The sequence below is a fragment of the Brassica napus genome, chromosome A4, assembly GCF_020379485.1.
Source record: "Brassica napus cultivar Da-Ae chromosome A4, Da-Ae, whole genome shotgun sequence".
Classification (NCBI taxonomy): Eukaryota; Viridiplantae; Streptophyta; class Magnoliopsida; order Brassicales; family Brassicaceae; genus Brassica; species Brassica napus.
In genome coordinates this window covers 833,806-853,789 of record NC_063437.1, presented here as the reverse complement: position 1 = coordinate 853,789, position 19,984 = coordinate 833,806, and the positions used below count along the sequence as shown (strand labels likewise).

General features: G+C 38.1%; 3 protein-coding genes and 1 non-coding gene across 4 annotated transcripts; 3 read left to right on the top strand and 1 right to left on the bottom strand.

Annotated features, from left to right (window-relative positions):
* The first annotated feature begins 238 nt into the window (after positions 1-238).
* Positions 239-345, top strand: LOC125608494. Its single transcript, XR_007339385.1, has one exon. It is a non-coding gene; the product is annotated as a small nucleolar RNA R71 (small nucleolar RNA).
* Positions 346-10,069: 9,724 nt separating this feature from the next.
* On the top strand, positions 10,070-16,816 carry LOC106445043 (brefeldin A-inhibited guanine nucleotide-exchange protein 2). Its single transcript, XM_013886524.3, has 11 exons — positions 10,070-11,427; positions 11,510-11,827; positions 11,928-12,273; positions 12,379-12,801; positions 12,906-13,198; positions 13,369-13,642; positions 13,873-14,372; positions 14,487-14,808; positions 14,895-15,276; positions 15,365-16,035; positions 16,114-16,816. Exons 1-11 carry the CDS (start codon positions 10,271-10,273, stop codon positions 16,735-16,737), a joined length of 5,310 nt encoding a protein of 1,769 aa, XP_013741978.2. The 5' UTR covers positions 10,070-10,270; the 3' UTR covers positions 16,738-16,816.
* Positions 16,817-16,982: 166 nt separating this feature from the next.
* LOC106445044 (4-hydroxy-tetrahydrodipicolinate synthase 1, chloroplastic) lies at positions 16,983-18,850 on the top strand. The gene is made up of 3 exons (XM_013886526.2): positions 16,983-17,258; positions 17,577-17,660; positions 17,738-18,850. The coding sequence occupies exons 1-3, from the start codon at positions 17,173-17,175 to the stop codon at positions 18,663-18,665; spliced, it is 1,098 nt and encodes a 365-aa protein (XP_013741980.1). The 5' UTR covers positions 16,983-17,172; the 3' UTR covers positions 18,666-18,850.
* Positions 18,851-19,267: 417 nt separating this feature from the next.
* Positions 19,268-19,978, bottom strand: LOC106449079 (protein LITTLE ZIPPER 2). The gene is made up of 2 exons (XM_013890888.3): positions 19,649-19,978; positions 19,268-19,557 (listed from the first exon to the last, which is right to left on the bottom strand). Exons 1-2 carry the CDS (start codon positions 19,762-19,764, stop codon positions 19,398-19,400), a joined length of 276 nt encoding a protein of 91 aa, XP_013746342.1. The 5' UTR covers positions 19,765-19,978; the 3' UTR covers positions 19,268-19,397.
* Positions 19,979-19,984: the final 6 nt, after the last annotated feature.

Here is a 19,984-nt window from a genome sequence, read left to right as displayed (position 1 = left end):
TAGCTGATCAACCTTGGCAGTCAGCTCATCTATTTTCTGGGCGTCAGAACTGTTCCCTTTCATGGAGCAATCACTCTCCTCTTTCTTATTAGCTGAGCTAGCAGCCATGTTCTCAATCAGCTTAAACGCTCCAGCAGTGGTTTGAGTCATGAAATCTCCATTGCTCGCAGAGTTTAGAGCACCTTGGTATTTCCAGTCCACTCCATCATAGAAAATGTCCAGGAGATAATCATCATCAAATCCATGGTGAGGACATTCTCTGCGATAGTCATTGAAGCGCTCCCATGCGTCGCAGAAAGGCTCATCAGTGAGTTGTTTGAAGGAGGTGATCTTGTTCCTCAATGCAGCTGTTCTCGCCTTAGAGTAGAAATAACTGAGGAACGCTGATCGGACCTGTTCCCATGAAGTGAGAGAGCCAGTAGGGAGAGAGTTCAACCACCGTGCAGCTTTTCCATCAAGAGAGAATGGGAATAACATGCACGTGATGTAGTCTGGTGGAACACCATTCACGCGAGTGAAACTGCAGACTTTTTCGAAGCTCTCAATATGCTCCATTGGAATTTCTGTAGAGAGACCAGAGAACACCTTTCTCTGTACTAGACCGATCAAAGCAGGCTTGATCTCGAAGTCCTGCCTGGTGCAGAGTGGAGGAACAATGGCAGAGCGCGTAGTAGGGATGTTACGCGGAAGGTTTCTCTGCCCGATTGGAACAGTCTGCGCCTGTTGTTCCTGCTGCGCGAGAGCAGCCTGTTCAGCAGCATCCTGCTGAGCTTGGATGGTCTGCTGCATTTGTTGCATCTGCTGCTGCATGAGTGCCATAGCCGCAGCGAGATCATCCTGATTGGCGTGATCACCCATAGTGGTGTCAGTTTGCCTTGGCTGTTGACGATTTGTTCTTTCTAACCTTGCTAGCTCCTGGTTGCTAAATGTAACTAACTCTCCTTGTGCGCTTCTCCGAGTATGTCTACTGGTCATGCACCTGAAAAATTAGCCGAAACAAAAAGGATAGGGCAAGTTAGAAGTCTTAGACTAAATAAATAACCGAAAAATAAAGGTAAAAAGATGGTCCCCGGCAACGGCGCCAATTTGATATTACGTGTATACGCACACCAAATAACCTAATGTGCACACTACCACAATCGAATGGTATGTCGATGTAGCACTTTAGGATCGAATCCACAGAGACCAACGGTTACACTTTATCTTTATGGGATCAATACTTAGCTAAAACAATATGGGGGTTTTAAGATTTGAGGGTTTCGTGAGAAACAAGTAACAAGATTAATTAAAGTATTCAGATAACTAAAATGCTAGCCTAGGGTGGTTTGATCGGGTGTTAAACAAGTGTGAGCCAAACAATTATTCAAGTTCGATTAAAGACCAGTCTAGAACTCGGATCACTCAATAGAACAATCCACTGTCGTGGTACTGCCCCCTATGCTGATCGATCTTGATACCTAAACTCTCGTTTGGATCAAGATGCGACAGCAAGCAATAGAGATCAAGTCCGATAGGTTCACCAAACACCCTAATATCTACTTTCGCTGATTAGGGATGCTAGCTCATTCATAACAGATCTAGCAACCTATTACACACGTTAATGAACAGGTTAAACCTAGGATCTAACATTAAGCGGCCAGATTAATGCAAGCATTAAGAACAATTATGAATGAAGACAATCAATGGTTTCACTTATCTATGTTAACTCACGGACCTAACACCCGAACACCCTAGACTAAGCAAGTTGACTACTCAGCCATGAACAGAGAAACACAGAGATCAATTCTGAATAAGACTTCATGTAATAAAAGAGATAGAAGAGGGTTCAGGATAATCTTCTCTATGGTGAGAGAGATGGAGCCTTCTTCCTTTACAATCCAAAAGCACAAAAGTCTCCAATGGTTTTCTTCTGTCTAGAATAGCGTAGAATGATAAAGAGAAACAGAAAATATGATATATCAAAGCCACAGGCGGCTGGGAGAGAAAATATGGATAATTAGGACAAATCCCGTAATGATTGTAGTTTCCTTAAAAATCTCTGCCGCTGGAACACTCACTCGGAACAGTCACTCGGGTTGCTCCGCTATCTGGAACAGTCATCAAGACTGTTCTGCGTGAAAATCACCAAATTGCACTGTTTTCTGCCTCTTTTGTTTCAGCTGATCCATCTCCCATCCAATGCAACTCCAGACCTGTAATGACTCCAAAAGGACTAGGAAGACTCGATAAAGACTTGAAAACCAATTTAAAAGCATATATACAAGATGTATAAAACACCATATATCAGGTTTATTGGTAGAAGAATTCAAAAGAAGTTATTAAATTTTGAGAGTTCATCGAGTCATTGATTTATGGATTTTTAAAATTTAATTAAAATTCATTGTTATTTGAATGATGACTTTCAAATTTTACTCAAAATCTATTGTTATTGGGATGTAAATTCTCTTTGTTTTTAAGACTAGGGAGGGGTTATTGGTAGAAGAATTCAAAAGGAGTTATTTTATTTTATTTTTTTTTGACTCAAACTTCAACTTTCATTCACCTCCACTGTTTTCATACATTGTTTTATCAGACATAACCTGAAATTTCAACCAGATAGGCACAACAGAATATAACCTAGGGACAATAGACACAAAAGTGTAAGTCTCCTTTGCTATCCTGTCTGCAACCTTATTCCCTCCTCTTGGGTAAAAACACACCTGAAAGAACTGAACTTGTGACAATAATCTGCGAGTCTCCTCCACTATAGGCTGCAGTAACGGCCACACTTCCTCTTGGCCATTTATCATCCTCACTAAAGTTTGGGAATCAGATTCAAAAATGACATACTTGTAGCCAAGAGAAACTATGTTCTGTACTGCCCATTTAAGTGCTTCCGCTTCTGTGACGATGGTGGAGACTGCTCTTTTCACCGCTTTTGCCCCAGCCCACAACACACTGCCCTTTTCATCTCTTAAGACCCACCCCAACCCACTGTTATCTCTATTGTGGTTCCATGCTCCATCGCTGTTGCATTTCAGCCAGTTGGCGGGTGGAGGTTTCCAAACACAACGTTGGTTTGCGGTTGTGGGTATTCTCGCCCCTACTCTCTCTGCCTCACTTGCTTCTTCCTTTTTCCTCTCCCTCCATTCTTCCACATCCTCCTGCCCTTTTCTCAACACACTCCTTGCCTCATATTCTCTCCCCTTAAATAGAAACTCATTTCGGCATTTCCATAGACGCCATAGCAACCATGGAACTATATCACTCTGCAGCTCATCACGCGGGTACTCATGCCTCAAGTTGAGCACATGATAGAGGTTTGAGTATAAGGAGTTGTTCATTACTCCTCCTGGAGGTGCTGGAAGGGAGGAAAGAGCCCATATCAGTCTAGCAAAGGGACACTGAAACAAGACGTGATTTGCGCTCTCGTTGTCCCCCCCCACAACGATGACATCCCGCTTCCTTGGAAATATGTTTTCGGACCATATTCTCTGCCACCGGCATGGCATTGCTGATGCATCTCCATAGGAAGTGATGTATCTTGGGGCTTGTTTCTGCCTTCCATGCTATCCGAAATAAACAGTCCAGGCTTGGTTGATCTTCCTCTTTCAAAAGATGGGTGTTCATGACATTTACTTGCACCCAATAGCCAGATTTTACTGTGTAATGTCCAGTCTTGTTGTAATCCCAAACAAAGACATCTTTACTTCGACCTCCGCACGTTCTTACTTTCATTATCTCTTGACATTCTGCCTCAGGGAAGACATTACGGAGAGCCTCACAGTTCCACTCCTTTCCATCATTACACAGCAGATTACTGACCTTCAACCTCTGAAACCGGCGAAGACATAAGACATCTCTGTTCCACGTTGTTGCTTGGACTGGTCTTGCTGGTTTCTGGCCAATCCACATCTCCTGCCAAACATCCGTATCTTCTCCATTACCTATCAAAACTCGAGCCCCCTGTTTGATAAGCTTCTGGGCCGCGTGTATGCTCCTCCACGCATATGACGGGCGAGACCCGAGTCCTGCAGCTAGCGGAGTTCTTGGAGAAGTATCTACTCTTAAATTTTGAGAGTTCATTGTCATTGGTTTATGAATTTTTAAAATTTAATTAAAATTCATTGTTATTTGAATGATGACTTTTAAATTCCACTCAAAATCTATTGTTATTGGGATGTAAATTCTATTTACTTTTACTCATTAGACTAAACTTTGAGAATATCATCTATACCCATAAGATTTTTGAAATCTATGCAATAAAATACACTCGCATACAAAAACACACAAAATTGAACAATGAAATAATACAAATCACAACTTTAACATAAAAGTAGAAAACAAATATTAAAAATTTAATAAAAGTAAAAAAAAATTAAAATAGTTTTAAAAAGTATTTTTCAAAATTCAAAAAGAATTAAAAAAAAACAATTTGAAAAAAAAAATCGAAAGCTTTTATATAAAAATTTCAATTTTAAAACCATATATTTTAAAATTATAAAAAAAATAACTTTTATTTATATATCTATATATTAAAAGGTACAATGACATTTTGTCTTTTTAATAATTGAAATGATTCTTTTTTCTTTTCTCATATTTTACCATTAATTTCTTACCTTAAAAGTTAATAACAATCAATAGAATTCTATACACAAGTAATGAAAATCTATGTAAGAATATTGGATAAAATTTGTCAAATCTAGCTAACTTGTAAAATCGTCTCAACTATTGAAATCATCAAATTCCATTAAAATTCATGTCTCATTCCCCCCCCCCCCCCCCCCCCCCCCCCCCCTAAGTAGATTCAAAATTTTGTTACACTGTTTAATACTAGTTTATTAGAAATCTATAAGAAATAGTTAGTTGATTTAGTATTATTTTGATATTTTAAACAAATTTTATACAATATAAATATATTTCATCATTATATATTATATATTAAAATTTATTTATGATGATGAAAATTGAAAAACCTTAATATTATAGTATGTATTGAAACTTATAAATAGAGGTCCAAATATTGGGTCTAACAAACTTATATTTTTTGTATGAGTTTGTGAGGATTTCCCTTTTTTTTATCCCTTTGGTCCCAAGAAAAAACTCATTTAATAATATAGAGTGTACTGGTCCGAAAGCGTATTTGATTTTGAAATACTTTCTGAACTAGGATAAGACCCGCGCCTTGCGCAGGGTGAGATCATAGTAAATTTAAAATAATTTACATTACATATAGTTAGTAACTTGATAACTATAAGAGACAATTCCATTGAAATATTCATAGTTAAGTTTTTTAATACTCAAACTTTTTATTTATCCAGTTTAATACACAACTTATTATTTTGTTTATTTTAATCACAAACATTAAAATGTTAATGTTAATCCCCAAACTTTAATTTAATACCTATTTTAATATCAAAACTTTATTTATTTTAATAAAAAATGCTAATAAGTTTCAAATAAAATTTTAAAAATCTCTAAAATTCACTAAACCCAACAAATCTCAGAAAATTCTAATTTTATTTTAAGCTTGAGAAATAAAATTAAACTGTATATAATCTTATATCTTGTAAGAAAAGTTTTAAATATTAAATAATGAATCTAGTTTGTTTCTGAAAAAAAAAAAGAATTCTTCAAAATTAAATTTTAATTTTTATGAAAAAATTTCTCCATAGTTTATTTACATTCTTTCCTGAATCTTAAAATAAAATAAGACTTTTTATATCTTTTTTAGTTTTGAAGATTTTTTAAAATTTTGTTTAAAACTTATTGGTATTTTGAATTAAAATAAAAAAACGTTTGGGTATTAAAAGGGTGCAAAATTTTAAAAGTTTGTGTATTGTGAGCAAAATAATTAATTGAAGTATTAAAGTGGGTAGCAAAAACAATTTGGGTATTAAAAGGCGTAACAAAATTTAGTTGATGTATCTTAATGGATTTTTTTCTAAATATAAATATTGCATAATATTGTTATATTGTATACTTTTGGTGCTAATATATAATATCGTTTACTCCTTTTCTTTCATATTAAATGTCATTTTAGATTTTAAATTTTGTTTCATTATAATGTCGTTTTATTTTTTCAGGACAAATATTAATTTTTTTTCCAATCTTTGTCTTTATCTTTAGCATATCAATTAATAAAATTAAGCAAAATAATGTATTAAATATGGGTAAAACAAAAAAAATCATTTTTTAATCTTTGTGCGAAATTTTCAAACGACACTTACAATAAAATGAAGAGAATAATGCATATTTTTGGTGCTACAGATGCTATGCGCAGGTGAGTTTGTAATGTTGATTATAAATATAATATATTATATTTTATATTTTGTGTATATTTTTAAAGGGAAAATTTCATGTTTACCACTTTCATGGTACCATTTTTCATATTTATCACCATAAATGGTCATTTTCAAAAATACCTTCTTCATTATTTATTATTATTTTTTATGTTTTCGAATTATACTTTTTTAAATTTGAACTTTTTTCTATAAATATTTTTTTCGATTTTTTTTTTAATTTTTTTAGTTTTTCTTTCAAATTTACTTTTTTAAAAATCGAAAATTATGTTTGAAACTATTTTTTTAATTTTTTTAAAAAACATTTAAGTATTTATTTATATATTTGACAAAACTTAACTATTCCGTGAGAAAGATCAAACGAACTTCATCCTTCCGCACAGGTAAAGACACTCAAGCTTCATATTTAAGTTCTTAGCTAGATAAATAAGAATAAAGCTATGATTGATCCAAATTATAGGAACGGGGTGGTTTGCATGTAGTATAAATAACGGAGACAATATTACAAACGGAAATCTCGAACAACAAACTTAAAGAAAACTTAAAACAAAAACAGAATAACAAACGCAAATCCAAAAACTGAAAACCAAATCCAAAACCTCATAGTACTAATGCAAACATAAGCCTTTACTCTGTGGTGCTTTAACATGCTCGTCTCGCTCTAGCCACTTTTTTCAATCTTCTCCATCTTCACCTTTATAGTACACGCAGATATTGTAACAAAGTTCTGATCAAAAGCCTCTTCCAAATTAAGATTCGTGTTCTACTGAGCTTGGCTGGTGTCAGATCATTAGACTCAGAATGCTTGGATGAACCACAATTTGACATTAGAGACCCTTCATATTAAACATGCAAAAAATTAGATACTAAAGAAGAAAAAATTAATGTAAAATAGATAATAGACAAAAAGAAGATAAGTAACAGTAAAATTATAAAAAAAAAAACAAATATCGCTGCGTGAAAAAAAAAAATACACATTTGATTTGCAACATATAGAAAGCAGTTTCACAATTGAAGATTGAGTGGCATCGAACTCATCTATCATTGCAAGCTTTGTGATAATAGTATAAATAACGGAGACAATATTACAAACGGAAATCTCGAACAACAAACTTAAAGAAAACTTAAAACAAAAACAGAATAACAAACGCAAATCCAAAAACTGAAAACCAAATCCAAATCCTCATAGTACTAATGCAAACATAAGCCTTTACTCTGTGGTGCTTTAACATGCTCGTCTCGCTCTAGCCACTTTTTTCAATCTTCTCCATCTTCACCTTTATAGTACACGCAGATATTGTAACAAAGTTCTGATCAAAAGCCTCTTCCAAATTAAGATTCGTGTTCTACTGAGCTTGGCTGGTGTCAGATCATTAGACTCAGAATGCTTGGATGAACCACAATTTGACATTAGAGACCCTTCATATTAAACATGCAAAAAATTAGATACTAAAGAAGAAAAAATTAATGTAAAATAGATAATAGACAAAAAGAAGATAAGTAACAGTAAAATTATAAAAAAAAAACAAATATCGCTGCGTGAAAAAAAAAATACACATTTGATTTGCAACATATAGAAAGCAGTTTCACAATTGAAGATTGAGTGGCATCGAACTCATCTATCATTGCAAGCTTTGTGATAATATTTAGAACTTTGAAATAGCCATGCTTTATATAATTTTCCCTCTCTATACCAATCTCGAAAATTAAAGTTTTTATATAGACTCATCAGAATATTGCTTCTGGAATTTTCACGCAGCACTCAAAGACGGATGATTTTGACCTGAACCTTCCACATGGACGTGAACGGCTTCAACTCAGAGATGTGATTAAGGGCAGCTATTAAAAGTATTTAGAAGATTAGTATGAAGCCGAACTGTTGTTATGTAATGGAATGAGTAAAATGAAAGAGAGGCATGCGACTTATATAGTGTCTATATTTGTATCAGCCCTAAATGAATTTTTTTGTAAGCTACGCAATTTACCGTAAATCAATCAATCAATAACATCCTAATTATAAGCATTTTCCATAAACTGATACTGTGAAATATACGTTCACTAAATGACATATATCTACCTTGATATTCACACGGCAGAAGAATTAGTATAGTATTTAAACAAAATTTCGAACATTAATCGACGCACAATAACTCGTCTCCAATCTAGGAATGAACACCAAATGCAATTACCATATATGGTTTATACGATCGAAACAAATTGTTTGAAATTGGAACATCTACATAGCATCTGTCTGAAAGAAAAAACATACTGGAAGGAGACGTTTTAGAATAATAATACTTTTTTATAAAATTTGTTTATAATATTGAATTGGAGGCGATAAGATTAGTATGCATCATTCAAAATAATTTTATAAAAATAGTTTAATACCTGTATTAATCCTAAGAAACATTCTTATTTGCAAACTGGAAGGAGATTTAGAATAATAATACGCTTTTATAAAATTTGTTTATAATATTGAATAGTTGGAGGCGAGAAGATTAGTATGCATCATTTAAAATATTTTTAAAAAAAATATTTGATAATCATCCCAAACATAGATAAAGTTTTGTAAAATACTACAGCGTAAAAGAACTCTGATCAATGATATAAACGAATCAGTGATGTAAAAAGAAAACTAATGTTACATTCACAACATCTTGAATAATAAAATGAGGCCAGAACGTAGGAGAAGATGGTGTTCGATCATATTATAACACGACGTAAGTGTCAATAATATAAATAATTTCACTTCCACGTAAGGTAAAAGCTACGGTTAAGAAATGGTAATGTTTATGAGAACATGATATATTATGACAAATATTAGTTTCCAATGACAATGGCATGTGATGTAATTTCTCTAGGGGAGCAAAGATAATTCTATATATGGGCTGAAAGTGAATATGGTGCTGCCACATCAGCATGGCACTCATGTAAATAACTTACATTTTAAAGGTTATTTTTTCAAAATGTTCCTCCATTAATAAGAAAGGGATAATACTATAAAGTGGATTGATAATTTGTTACAGTGGATCAATCATCTGTTATGGTCTACTATGTAGACCATTTGAACCAAAGTCTAAGTCTAGATCAGTTAAGTTGTAAGAAACTGTTGTGGGTAAATTTTTAATAGTGACTAATTTCACCCTGAAAAAACCTATATCAAAGAAACCCAAAAAAAATTATTTGGTAAAGTATTGCATCACCGTGTCGACAAAATATAAGTATGGAACTTGCAACTTTTGCGGTCGACTTTGAGCATTTCAAAGAACCGCTAGGCCATCTTGTGTTGTATGGTTACGTAAAGTTAGACAAGATTGTTTCTCCGCATATATAAACATTATTGTAAGCTTATTTAACCAAGATTTGTTAGCTGTTTACTATCCCAGTTTTGATTATTGTGAAATGAAATGATCATCTTTTGCTTTTGTATGCATCTTGTGATTTTTCTGGAAAGTGACACGTAACTAGGGGAGCTAATTATGGTCTAATCAGCTTGATTAAGTTCCGTTAAAAAGAAAAAAAAACGTGGTTTCATTCACTCTAATATGTCCAAGATTATTAATTAATTTAAATTTAATTTTGGGTTTAACTAAGTACCCCAGACCGGGAACCGGTTACGAATTTCTCGGCGGTCAACAGCTTAGAAACGCCGGGCTGTAAAATGTCCAAAATGGTGTCTGAGTTTCCCCAAAATTACAATTCGCCCCTTCACAATCCAGTGTCAACTGAAGGGTAAATCGGTCATGCAATTGCGATTTTTTTTTGTTTCCATTTCGATGGCAGAAAAATCAAACTACGACGCGATCTGAACGTTTCCGTTCACATCCCACATCTGTGCTCTGTACCCTGCGCGCTTTGAGTCAGACTCACTGAGCCAACTCGTCCCAGTGATCGGTCGTTATATCTCCGAGTCAACTCGGTTTCGAGGCCGTGGCTTCAGATCTGTTGTTGTAAGGTTGAGTCGCTGAGCTCGCCGTGAAAACTTGGGAATGGCTTCCTCGGAAGTCGATTCCCGATTGAGTCGAGTCGTAACGCCAGCTCTAGAGAAGATCGTCAAGAACGCTTCGTGGCGTAAACACTCCAAGCTCGCCGCCGAGTGCAAATCCGTCATCGAGCGCCTAAACTCGCCGCAGAAACCCGATCCCGATTCCTCCTCCGTTCCCGGTCCGCTCAACGACGGCGGCTCCGTCGAGTACTCGCTCGCCGACTCCGAGCTCATCTTCAGCCCTCTGATCAACGCCTGCGGCACCGGCCTGGTGAAGATCGTCGAGCCTGCTATCGATTGCATTCAGAAACTCATCGCGCACGGCTACATTCGCGGCGAATCGGATCCATCGGGCGGAGCTGAGTCCGTCCTCTTGTTTAAACTGATCGAGTCCGTTTGTAAGTGCCATGATCTGGGAGACGAAGCGATTGAATTGCCTGTGCTTAAGACTCTGTTATCAGCGATCAACTCCATCTCGCTGAGGATCCACGGGGACTGTTTGCTTCTGATCGTGCGCACGTGCTACGACGTTTACTTGGGAAGCAAAAACGTGGTGAATCAGACGACGGCTAAGGCTTCCCTGATCCAGATTCTAGTGATTGTGTTTCGGAGAATGGAGGCGGATTCTTCAACCGCCCCCATTCAGCCGATCGTGGTGGCTGAGCTTATGCAGCCGGTTGAGAAATCGGATGCGGATGGGACGATGACGCAGTTTGTTCAGGGCTTCATCACCAAGATCATGCAGGATATCGACGGCGTGTTGAATCCGACGATGGTGGGATCGGTGGGGCAAGATGCGGGACTGGGGAGTAGTACCACGGTGGAGACTACGAATCCGACGGATTTGTTGGACTCTACTGATAAGGATATGTTGGACGCTAAGTATTGGGAGATTAGCATGTATAAGTCGGCTTTAGAAGGAAGGAAAGGGGAGCTTGCAGATGTTGAAGCTGAGAAGGATGATGATTTAGAGGTTCAGATTGAGAATAAGCTGCGGAGAGATGCATTCTTGGTGTTTAGAGCTTTGTGTAAGCTCTCCATGAAGACGGCTCCAAAGGAGTCTTCCACAGATCCGCAGTCGATGAGAGGGAAGATTCTTGCTCTTGAGTTATTGAAGATCTTGTTGGAAAATGCTGGAGAGATCTTTAGGACGAGCGAAAGGTATCTTCTTTTAACTAAAATGTAATGTTTTGAGCAAATTGAGATTTAATCTTACTGATCAATTGTTATCTCTGTTGTTCAGGTTCTTAGGTGCTATCAAACAGTACTTGTGTTTGTCGTTGTTGAAGAACAGCGCTTCTACTCTTATGATTATCTTCCAGCTTTCTTGCTCTATTTTCATCAGTCTTGTTGCGAGATTTCGAGCTGGACTCAAAGCGGAAATCGGAGTTTTTTTCCCAATGATTGTTCTTAGAGTCGTGGAAAATGTTGCTCAACCAAATTTTCAACAGAAGATGATTGTTCTTCGGTTTCTTGACAAGCTTTGCTTGGATTCACAAATACTGGTTGATATATTCTTGAACTACGACTGTGATGTCAGTTCATCAAATATTTTTGAGAGGTATGTTATGTTCCTTGATGCTTTGCTTTTCATAGTTTTTGTTTTAGTGAGGTGAAAGTTCTTTGAGTAATTTATGTTTCCTCTGTATGATCATGTTTAGGATGGTCAATGGTCTGCTTAAAACGGCTCAAGGGGCTCCTACTGCTACATCTTCAACGCTGTTGCCACCACAGGAGGCAGCTATGAAACTTGAAGCCATGAAATGCTTAGTAGCCATATTGAAATCAATGGGAGAATGGTTGAACAAGCAGTTGCGCCTGCCAGTTTCTAATTCGCTGAATAAATCTGAAGCATTTGAGATCGAACTGGGACCCGGAAGTCCCCAGTTGGCAAATGGAAATGCTGACGAGTCTGCTGAAGGATCAGATACCTATTCTGAATCTCCAGGAGGTACATCTGATGCTCTGGCTATCGAGCAGCGCCGGGCTTACAAGCTCGAACTTCAGGTAAGTACGTAAATAAAATGTTTGGGTATTTGGCAGATAGTTCAGAAGAGTGACATCCTATAATTGTTATGTGGTCGTTAATACTAATTTAAATGTTTGTCCCAGGAAGGTATTTCTCTTTTTAATCGGAAGCCAACAAAAGGCATTGAGTTTCTCATCAATGCGGGTAAGGTGGGTGAGTCTCCTGAAGAAATAGCAGCCTTTCTCAAAGATGCGTCAGGGTTAAACAAATCTTTGATAGGCGATTATCTCGGGGAAAGAGAAGAGTTACATCTCAAGGTGATGCATGCGTATGTGGATTCTTTTGATTTCCAAGACATGGAATTTGATGAGGCAATAAGAACCTTTCTGGAAGGTTTTAGGCTGCCAGGAGAAGCACAAAAGATTGACCGAATTATGGAAAAGTTTGCTGAACGTTACTGCAAGTGTAATCCCAAGGTGTTTACTAGCGCAGACACCGCTTATGTTCTTGCATATTCTGTTATCATGCTCAATACCGATGCCCACAATCCCATGGTGAAGAACAAGGTTTGTCTCATTCATTTTATATGATAAACTCAATTATTCTGGAAGTTTGAGATGGAATATTGATGAGGTTCTTTCTACATTTTTTTTTCTTTTGGAACATATAGATGTCTGCCGATGACTTTATTAGAAACAATCGGGGAATAGACGACGGAAAAGATTTACCTGCGGACTACATGAGATCGCTGTATGAACGGATAACAAAGAAAGAGATAAAGATGAAAGAAGATGATTTAAATTTGCAACAGAAACAATCCACAAGCTCAAACAGAATGCTGGGTTTGGATGGTATATTAAACATAGTGATCCGTAAGCAGGGGGGAGATTCATATGTGGAAACAAGCGATGATCTAATGAAGCATATGCAAGAACAGTTTAAGGAAAAAGCTCGCAAATCAGAGTAAGAACACTCACTCGATTCTTGCATTGGAAGTTGTTAACAATCTTTTCTTCGTAAACCATGTCTTTGTAACATATTGTATCCATTTCTGCTCGGAGCTACACTCCTGAAATTGTTTCCATCTTTTAGGCATCTTTGATCTGATGCGGTAATTTAATTTGAGTTTGCAGGTCAACCTACTATGCTGCAACAGATGTGGTTATTCTCAGATTCATGATTGAGGCTTGTTGGGCTCCTATGCTTGCTGCATTCAGTGTGCCGCTAGACCAGAGTGATGATTTGGTAGTTATCCACTTATGTCTGGAAGGCTTCCACCATGCAATCCATGCTACTTCGTTGATGTCAATGAAGACTCATAGAGATGCTTTTGTGACTTCACTAGCGAAGTTCACTTCACTTCACTCCCCAGCGGATATCAAGCAAAAGAATATCGAGGCCATTAAGGTTGGTATCCTAGTTAGTTAAGTTTTATGTTATTGTTGCTTGTTATAGTCCCCCTGCCTAGCTGTACTGTAAAACATGTTATGTGTCTCGGATATCTTTCCCCATCGTACCTTGTTCTCTGTCTATTCCTTGTGTTACTTTCATGTCGATGATGTCTCCTTCCTGCTCTCACCGTCGCCTTGTTCTTGTAAAATTTGTTTGGATCCCAATTAATATTGGTTGTTTTCCAGGCGATTCTCAAACTTGCTGATGAAGAGGGCAACTATTTGCAAGATGCCTGGGAGCATATACTAACTTGTGTTTCCCGTTTTGAGCAACTACATCTCTTGGGAGAAGGTGCTCCTCCAGATGCTGCTTTTTTTGCTTCCAAGCAAAATGAGTCAGAGAAATCAAAGCAACCCAAGCTAAATGTGCTTCCTGTTCTGAAAAAGAAAGGTCCCGGGAGAAGTCAATATGCAGCTACAGGTGTCTTGAGGGGTTCATATGACAGCATGAGTTTTGGTGGAAAAGGTTCTAGAAACGTGAGACAAGACCAGATGAGCAGTATAGTCTCTAATTTGAACTTGTTGGAGCAGGTTGGTGAAATGAATCTAATATTCGCACAGAGTCAGAATCTGAATAGTGAAGCTATAATAGACTTTGTTAAAGCTCTCTGCAAAGTTTCTATCGACGAGTTGCGGTCTCCTTCTAATCCACGCGTTTTTAGCCTCACAAAGATTGTTGAGATAGCGTAAGAATCGCCTACTTCCTTCCTTTCTTTCATATACTACACATAAAAGATGTACACTGCTCTTAGCATTTTTAAGCATATAGTCTGAACATCTTCTGTTGGTATTGGCGACAGGCATTATAATATGAACCGCATAAGGCTTGTTTGGTCAAGCATCTGGCAAGTGCTATCGGGTTTCTTTGTGACCATTGGATGCTCAGAGAATCTTTCTATTGCAATTTTTGCGATGGACTCTTTGCGCCAGTTGTCAATGAAATTCTTGGAACGGGAGGAGTTGGCTAATTACAACTTCCAGAACGAGTTTATGACACCTTTTGTCATTGTCATGCGTAGAAGTAATGATGTTGAGATCAGAGAACTTATCATCCGATGTGTGTCTCAGATGGTATTGTCGCGTGTAAATAATGTTAAGTCGGGATGGAAAAGCATGTTCATGGTAGGTCTATCTCTCTGGTAACCACATTTAGTTAAAAAGTTTTGGTTTACTTATGGAATCGCATAATGAGTTTTCTTCTTTTGCAGGTTTTTACCACAGCAGCATATGATGACCACAAAAATATTGTTTTCCTATCCTTTGAGATTATCGAGAAGATTATTCGAGAATATTTCCCCTACATTACTGAGACAGAAACCACCACGTTTACAGATTGCGTAAACTGCCTTGTTGCATTCACCAATAACAGATTTAGCAAGGATATCAGTCTCAGGTCCATAGCTTTCCTCCGGTATTGTGCAACAAAGCTTGCAGAAGGAGATCTTAAATCACCTTCAACGAACAAAGACAAGGAAACTTCTGGAAAGACTCCTCAGTCATCTCTCCACACAGGAAAAAGCGGGAAGCTAGAGAACGGAGAGATTGGAAACAGCAATAATCAGCTATACTTCTGGTTTCCCTTACTAGCAGGTATAACATCAAACTGAATAGTCTCTACATTTGGCTACCTTTTCACATGTGTTATCTAAGTTGAAGATTCTTATTTATGTGTTTGCAGGCTTGTCAGAGCTTAGTTTCGATCCAAGACCAGAAATCAGGAAAAGTGCTTTACAGATTCTGTTCGATACCTTACGCAACCATGGTCACTTGTTTTCTCTGCCACTATGGGAAAAAGTATTCGAATCTGTGTTGTTTCCTATATTTGACTACGTACGGCATGGTATTGATCCAACTGGCGGAGACGAATCTCCAGATCAAGGAAGCTATGGTGAAGTGGACGAGCTAGACCATGATGCTTGGCTATACGAGACCTGCACATTAGCACTACAGCTCGTAGTGGATCTCTTTGTCAAATTCTACACTACAGTCAATCCACTACTAAAGAAAGTACTAATGCTTCTTGTGAGCTTCATAAAGAGACCTCACCAGAGTCTTGCTGGGATTGGTATCGCTGCGTTTGTTCGTCTTATGAGCGACGCTGGTGTCTTGTTTTCTGAAGAGAAATGGTTAGAAGTAGTGTCGTCTTTAAAGGAATCGGCGAAGACGACTTGCCCAGACTTTTCTTATTTCCTCAGCGAAGAGTATGTGGAGAGAAGCCAGAGAAATGCTGAGTCTGTTGCTCCTCTTGGCTCGGATGGTAATGAAGAGAGTCAGTCAACACCGGTCCGTCTTTACGCCGCTATCTCTGATGCTAAGTGCCGTGCCGCTGTTCAGCTTTTGTTGATTCAGGTCAGTTTCTGTTCATACCTTTTCGGCATGTTACAGTTGTAATGTTTGTGTTGTTTATAATGTTTCTTTTTTTTTCAGGCTGTGATGGAGATTTACAACATGTACAGACCTCAGCTCTCAGCGAAAAACACATTAGTTCTCTTCGACGCATTACACGGTGTAGCGTTACACGCTCACAGCGTAAACAGCAACTCGATACTGCGTTCAAGACTACAAGAGCTAGGACCCATGACACAAATGCAAGATCCTCCACTACTTCGTCTCGAAAACGAGTCTTACCAAATCTGCCTCACTTTCTTACAGAATCTCGTCACAGACGAAAACAAAGAAACAGGGGAAGAAGCAGAGGAAATAGAGTCACTCCTAGTCAAAACCTGTCAAGAAGTTCTCAACTTCTACATCGAGACTTCCTCTTCTGCTAAAAAACAACCATCAGAGTCATCACGAGGCAGCGAGTACCGATGGAGGATACCTCTGGGATCCGGAAAACGAAGGGAGTTAGCAGCAAGAGCTCCTCTTATAGTTGCAACACTTCAAGCAATGTGTACATTGGAAGAGGTGTCATTTGAGAAGAACATGAAGTCTCTGTTTCCGCTTTTGGCTAGCTTGATTAGCTGCGAACACGGCTCTAGTGAGGTTCAGGTTGCTCTTTCCGACATGCTGGGCTTATCGGTTGGTCCGGTTCTACTACAATGGTGCTGATTTTTTTTTTGGCTTTTCAATCTTTTCAGTTTGGATTGTGATGTTAAATGCTTTGCCTATAGAGTTGTCTTTTTATTCATCGGTTCAAATATATAAACTCGCCTAATGGACTTGTTGGGCTTAAGTTCTCTAAGGCCCAGCCCAACACACCTGCAAACTACTCCGTATTTGTCCGCATGTAGTTGGGGGTAACACGGTCAACGTCACTATATAAACGATTAGATACTCTACGTGGCAAATAGTCATCAAGACAAGAAAAGTCAAAACCCTAAAGTAGACACACTCCTTGTCTTTATTTCTTCTAACATCAGTTTCAGGCTTCTTCAGCATGCTCTAACGCCTGAGCTCAATCTATTTCGCCGTCGCTGCAACGTTCTCATCTACACTGTGCCCACTATTAACATCACCGCCTCCAGCTGATCTTCCGATTGAAAGATGGCAGCTTTGAAAGGTTACGGCTTGATCTCCATCGACTCTGCCCTCCATTTCCCTCGCTCACATCAACTCGAGGGCTACAAGAGGTTTCACCACTCTCTTCTATCCATTCCCACAACAACTGATTTGCGATTTAGTTGTTTTAGAGTAGTAATTTGTTTCTGAACATGATCCCTGAGTCATGCGAGTCTTTATTACCGGACATCATCATTACTCGAGGCTCTTGTCTTGTGTTAAATCGTTATATGCTCTGCTTTAGATGTTTAGATTAGTTAGTGTTTACGAGACATGGTCTTATGATGATCTCTGAGTAATGCCAGTTTATTACCGGACATCATTACTACTCTAGTCTCTGTCTTGTCATAATCGTTAACACGCTCTGCTTTTATCTTCTCATCGCGCAGAAGGAATCTGAAATGGGTCTCTCCAAAAGCAGCTGTAGTACCTAACTTCCATCTCCCAATGCGCAGTCTCGAGGACAAAAACAGGTCGGTTTAGCTTCAGTTTCTTTCTAATGCCCACTAGTGTTTTCATTGATGTCTCTCTTCCTTTTGCGTGTTTGCAGGACGAACACAGAAGACATAAGGTCCCTCAAAGTGATCACAGCCATCAAAACACCGTACCTCCCCGACGGAAGATTCGACCTCGAAGCATACGACGAGCTAGTCAACACACAGATAATCAAAGGCGCTGAAGGTGTGATCGTCGGTGGTACAACCGGGGAAGGCCAGTTAATGAGCTGGGACGAACACATAATGCTCATAGGCCACACCGTGAACTGCTTCGGCGCAAGGATCAAAGTCATTGGGAACACCGGAAGCAACTCCACCAGAGAAGCCATCCACGCCACCGAGCAAGGGTTCGCCGTGGGGATGCACGCTGCTCTCCACATCAACCCTTACTACGGCAAAACATCTATTGAAGGCATGACTGCTCACTTTCAAACCGTTCTCCACATGGGACCGACGATTATATACAATGTACCTGGTCGAACGAATCAAGACATACCTCCACAGGTTATCTTTAAGCTCTCTGGGAATGTTAACTTGGCTGGTGTTAAGGAGTGTGTGGGTAATGACCGTGTTGAAGAGTATACTGAGAAGGGTATCGTTGTGTGGAGTGGGAATGATGATCAGTGCCATGACTCTAGATGGGATCATGGAGCGACCGGAGTTATATCGGTGGTTAGCAACTTGGTTCCAGGGTTGGTGAGGAAGTTAATGTTTGAAGGTAGAGACTCGGCGTTGAACGCAAAGCTTCTGCCTTTGGTGGATTGGGTGTTCCAGGAACCGAATCCTATTGGTGTGAACACGGCTTTGGCGCAGCTAGGAGTTGCTAGGCCGGTGTTTAGGCTGCCTTATGTGCCGTTGCCTGTGTCGAAAAGGGTTGAGTTTGTTAAACTTGTGGAGGAGATTGGAAGGGAGCATTTTGTAGGGGAGAGAGATGTTCAGGTGCTTGATGATGATGACTTCATTTTAATCGGAAGGTATTAGATATACCTTGGTTCTGTTTATAGTTCTCTTTGGCTAATGAGAAACTTACAGATGGATCATGTAGTTGCTATGTTCTGTTGCTCTTGTGATAAATCTGGTTGTTTTTTTTTTTACTTACTATCTGTTATGGGGATGATTCTGTTTTTGTATCTGCTTGTTTGGCTCTATCAATGTTTTAAAAATCAGTCTATTGGCAGATCGGTAATAACTGAAATGATTTTTTTACTCAAATCGGTTTAAACCGTAGTTAATTACAATTTAGATTTGTTTGAATCAATCTAAACTAATTTAAATCTATTAAATTAAACAACAATGTTAATCCAGATCTAAAAAAATTTGTCTAATTTATTTTTATTTTTCTGTACATCTAATTTCTATAGTTCCTCAGAATAATTTTATAATTAAATTTAAAACTAAAATATCTAATATAAATATAAAATATATAGAAAATAAATTAATAATTCGTAAGCCGGCTCTGAATAATCTGCTTAGTTGGTAGTTTTCTACTAAACATATAGTTATCGCTTACCAATATTTGGAACATTGCTAAAAGAACATGATGATCATGGATATATAATATATATTAATACTTAGTGCATATATGAAATTAGGCTGGAACTTGGGTCCAAAGCCTGAGGTTTCTTTATTTTAGTAGATAAGACGAGAGAAAAAAAGTAATAAAGAAACATGTTTCATGAAGATCACTTAAGGGAAGGATGAAACAGGGGAGAGTTATGGATGAAGCAGAGAGAAGAGAGCATTGTTTTCTTGGTGGAGAAGAAGTGCTTTCTTCTTTAGAGCTTCGTTCTCTCGTATAATGCTTTGATTCTCTAGAAAGAGCTTCATGTTTCTCATCTCCATCTCCTTCTCTGCCCTCAGCATTCTTCTCCTCCTGCGTCCAAAGAAAGGAAAAAGAAAAAAAACAGAGTGAGGCTGTTATAGTTCAGAACGCTAAAACAGAGTCAATGTGTCTGAAACTGAACCTGGTGAGACTAAGGACACGGAGATGGGTTTGTGTCTTAGGTTTGCGTTTGTTGTGGCGCGAAGCTGATGTCATCTTGCGTGTGTCTGGGAATGATTCTGAAGATCTCAGACACATCTTCTTCTCGTCTTATTCCGCAAAATGATCTGAGTAACACACATTGGGAAGATAAGCTTTATATAGAGATAGATAAGCTTGTGTTTTGTAAGAGAGGGAGACAGAGATGAAGAAGTCTTTTGAAGGTAATGATGGTAAAAGGAAACTCATGATGATAAGAGGGACCAGTGATGCATGGGTTTAGAACGAAGATGATGAAGAAGAAGACCAAAACAGACTC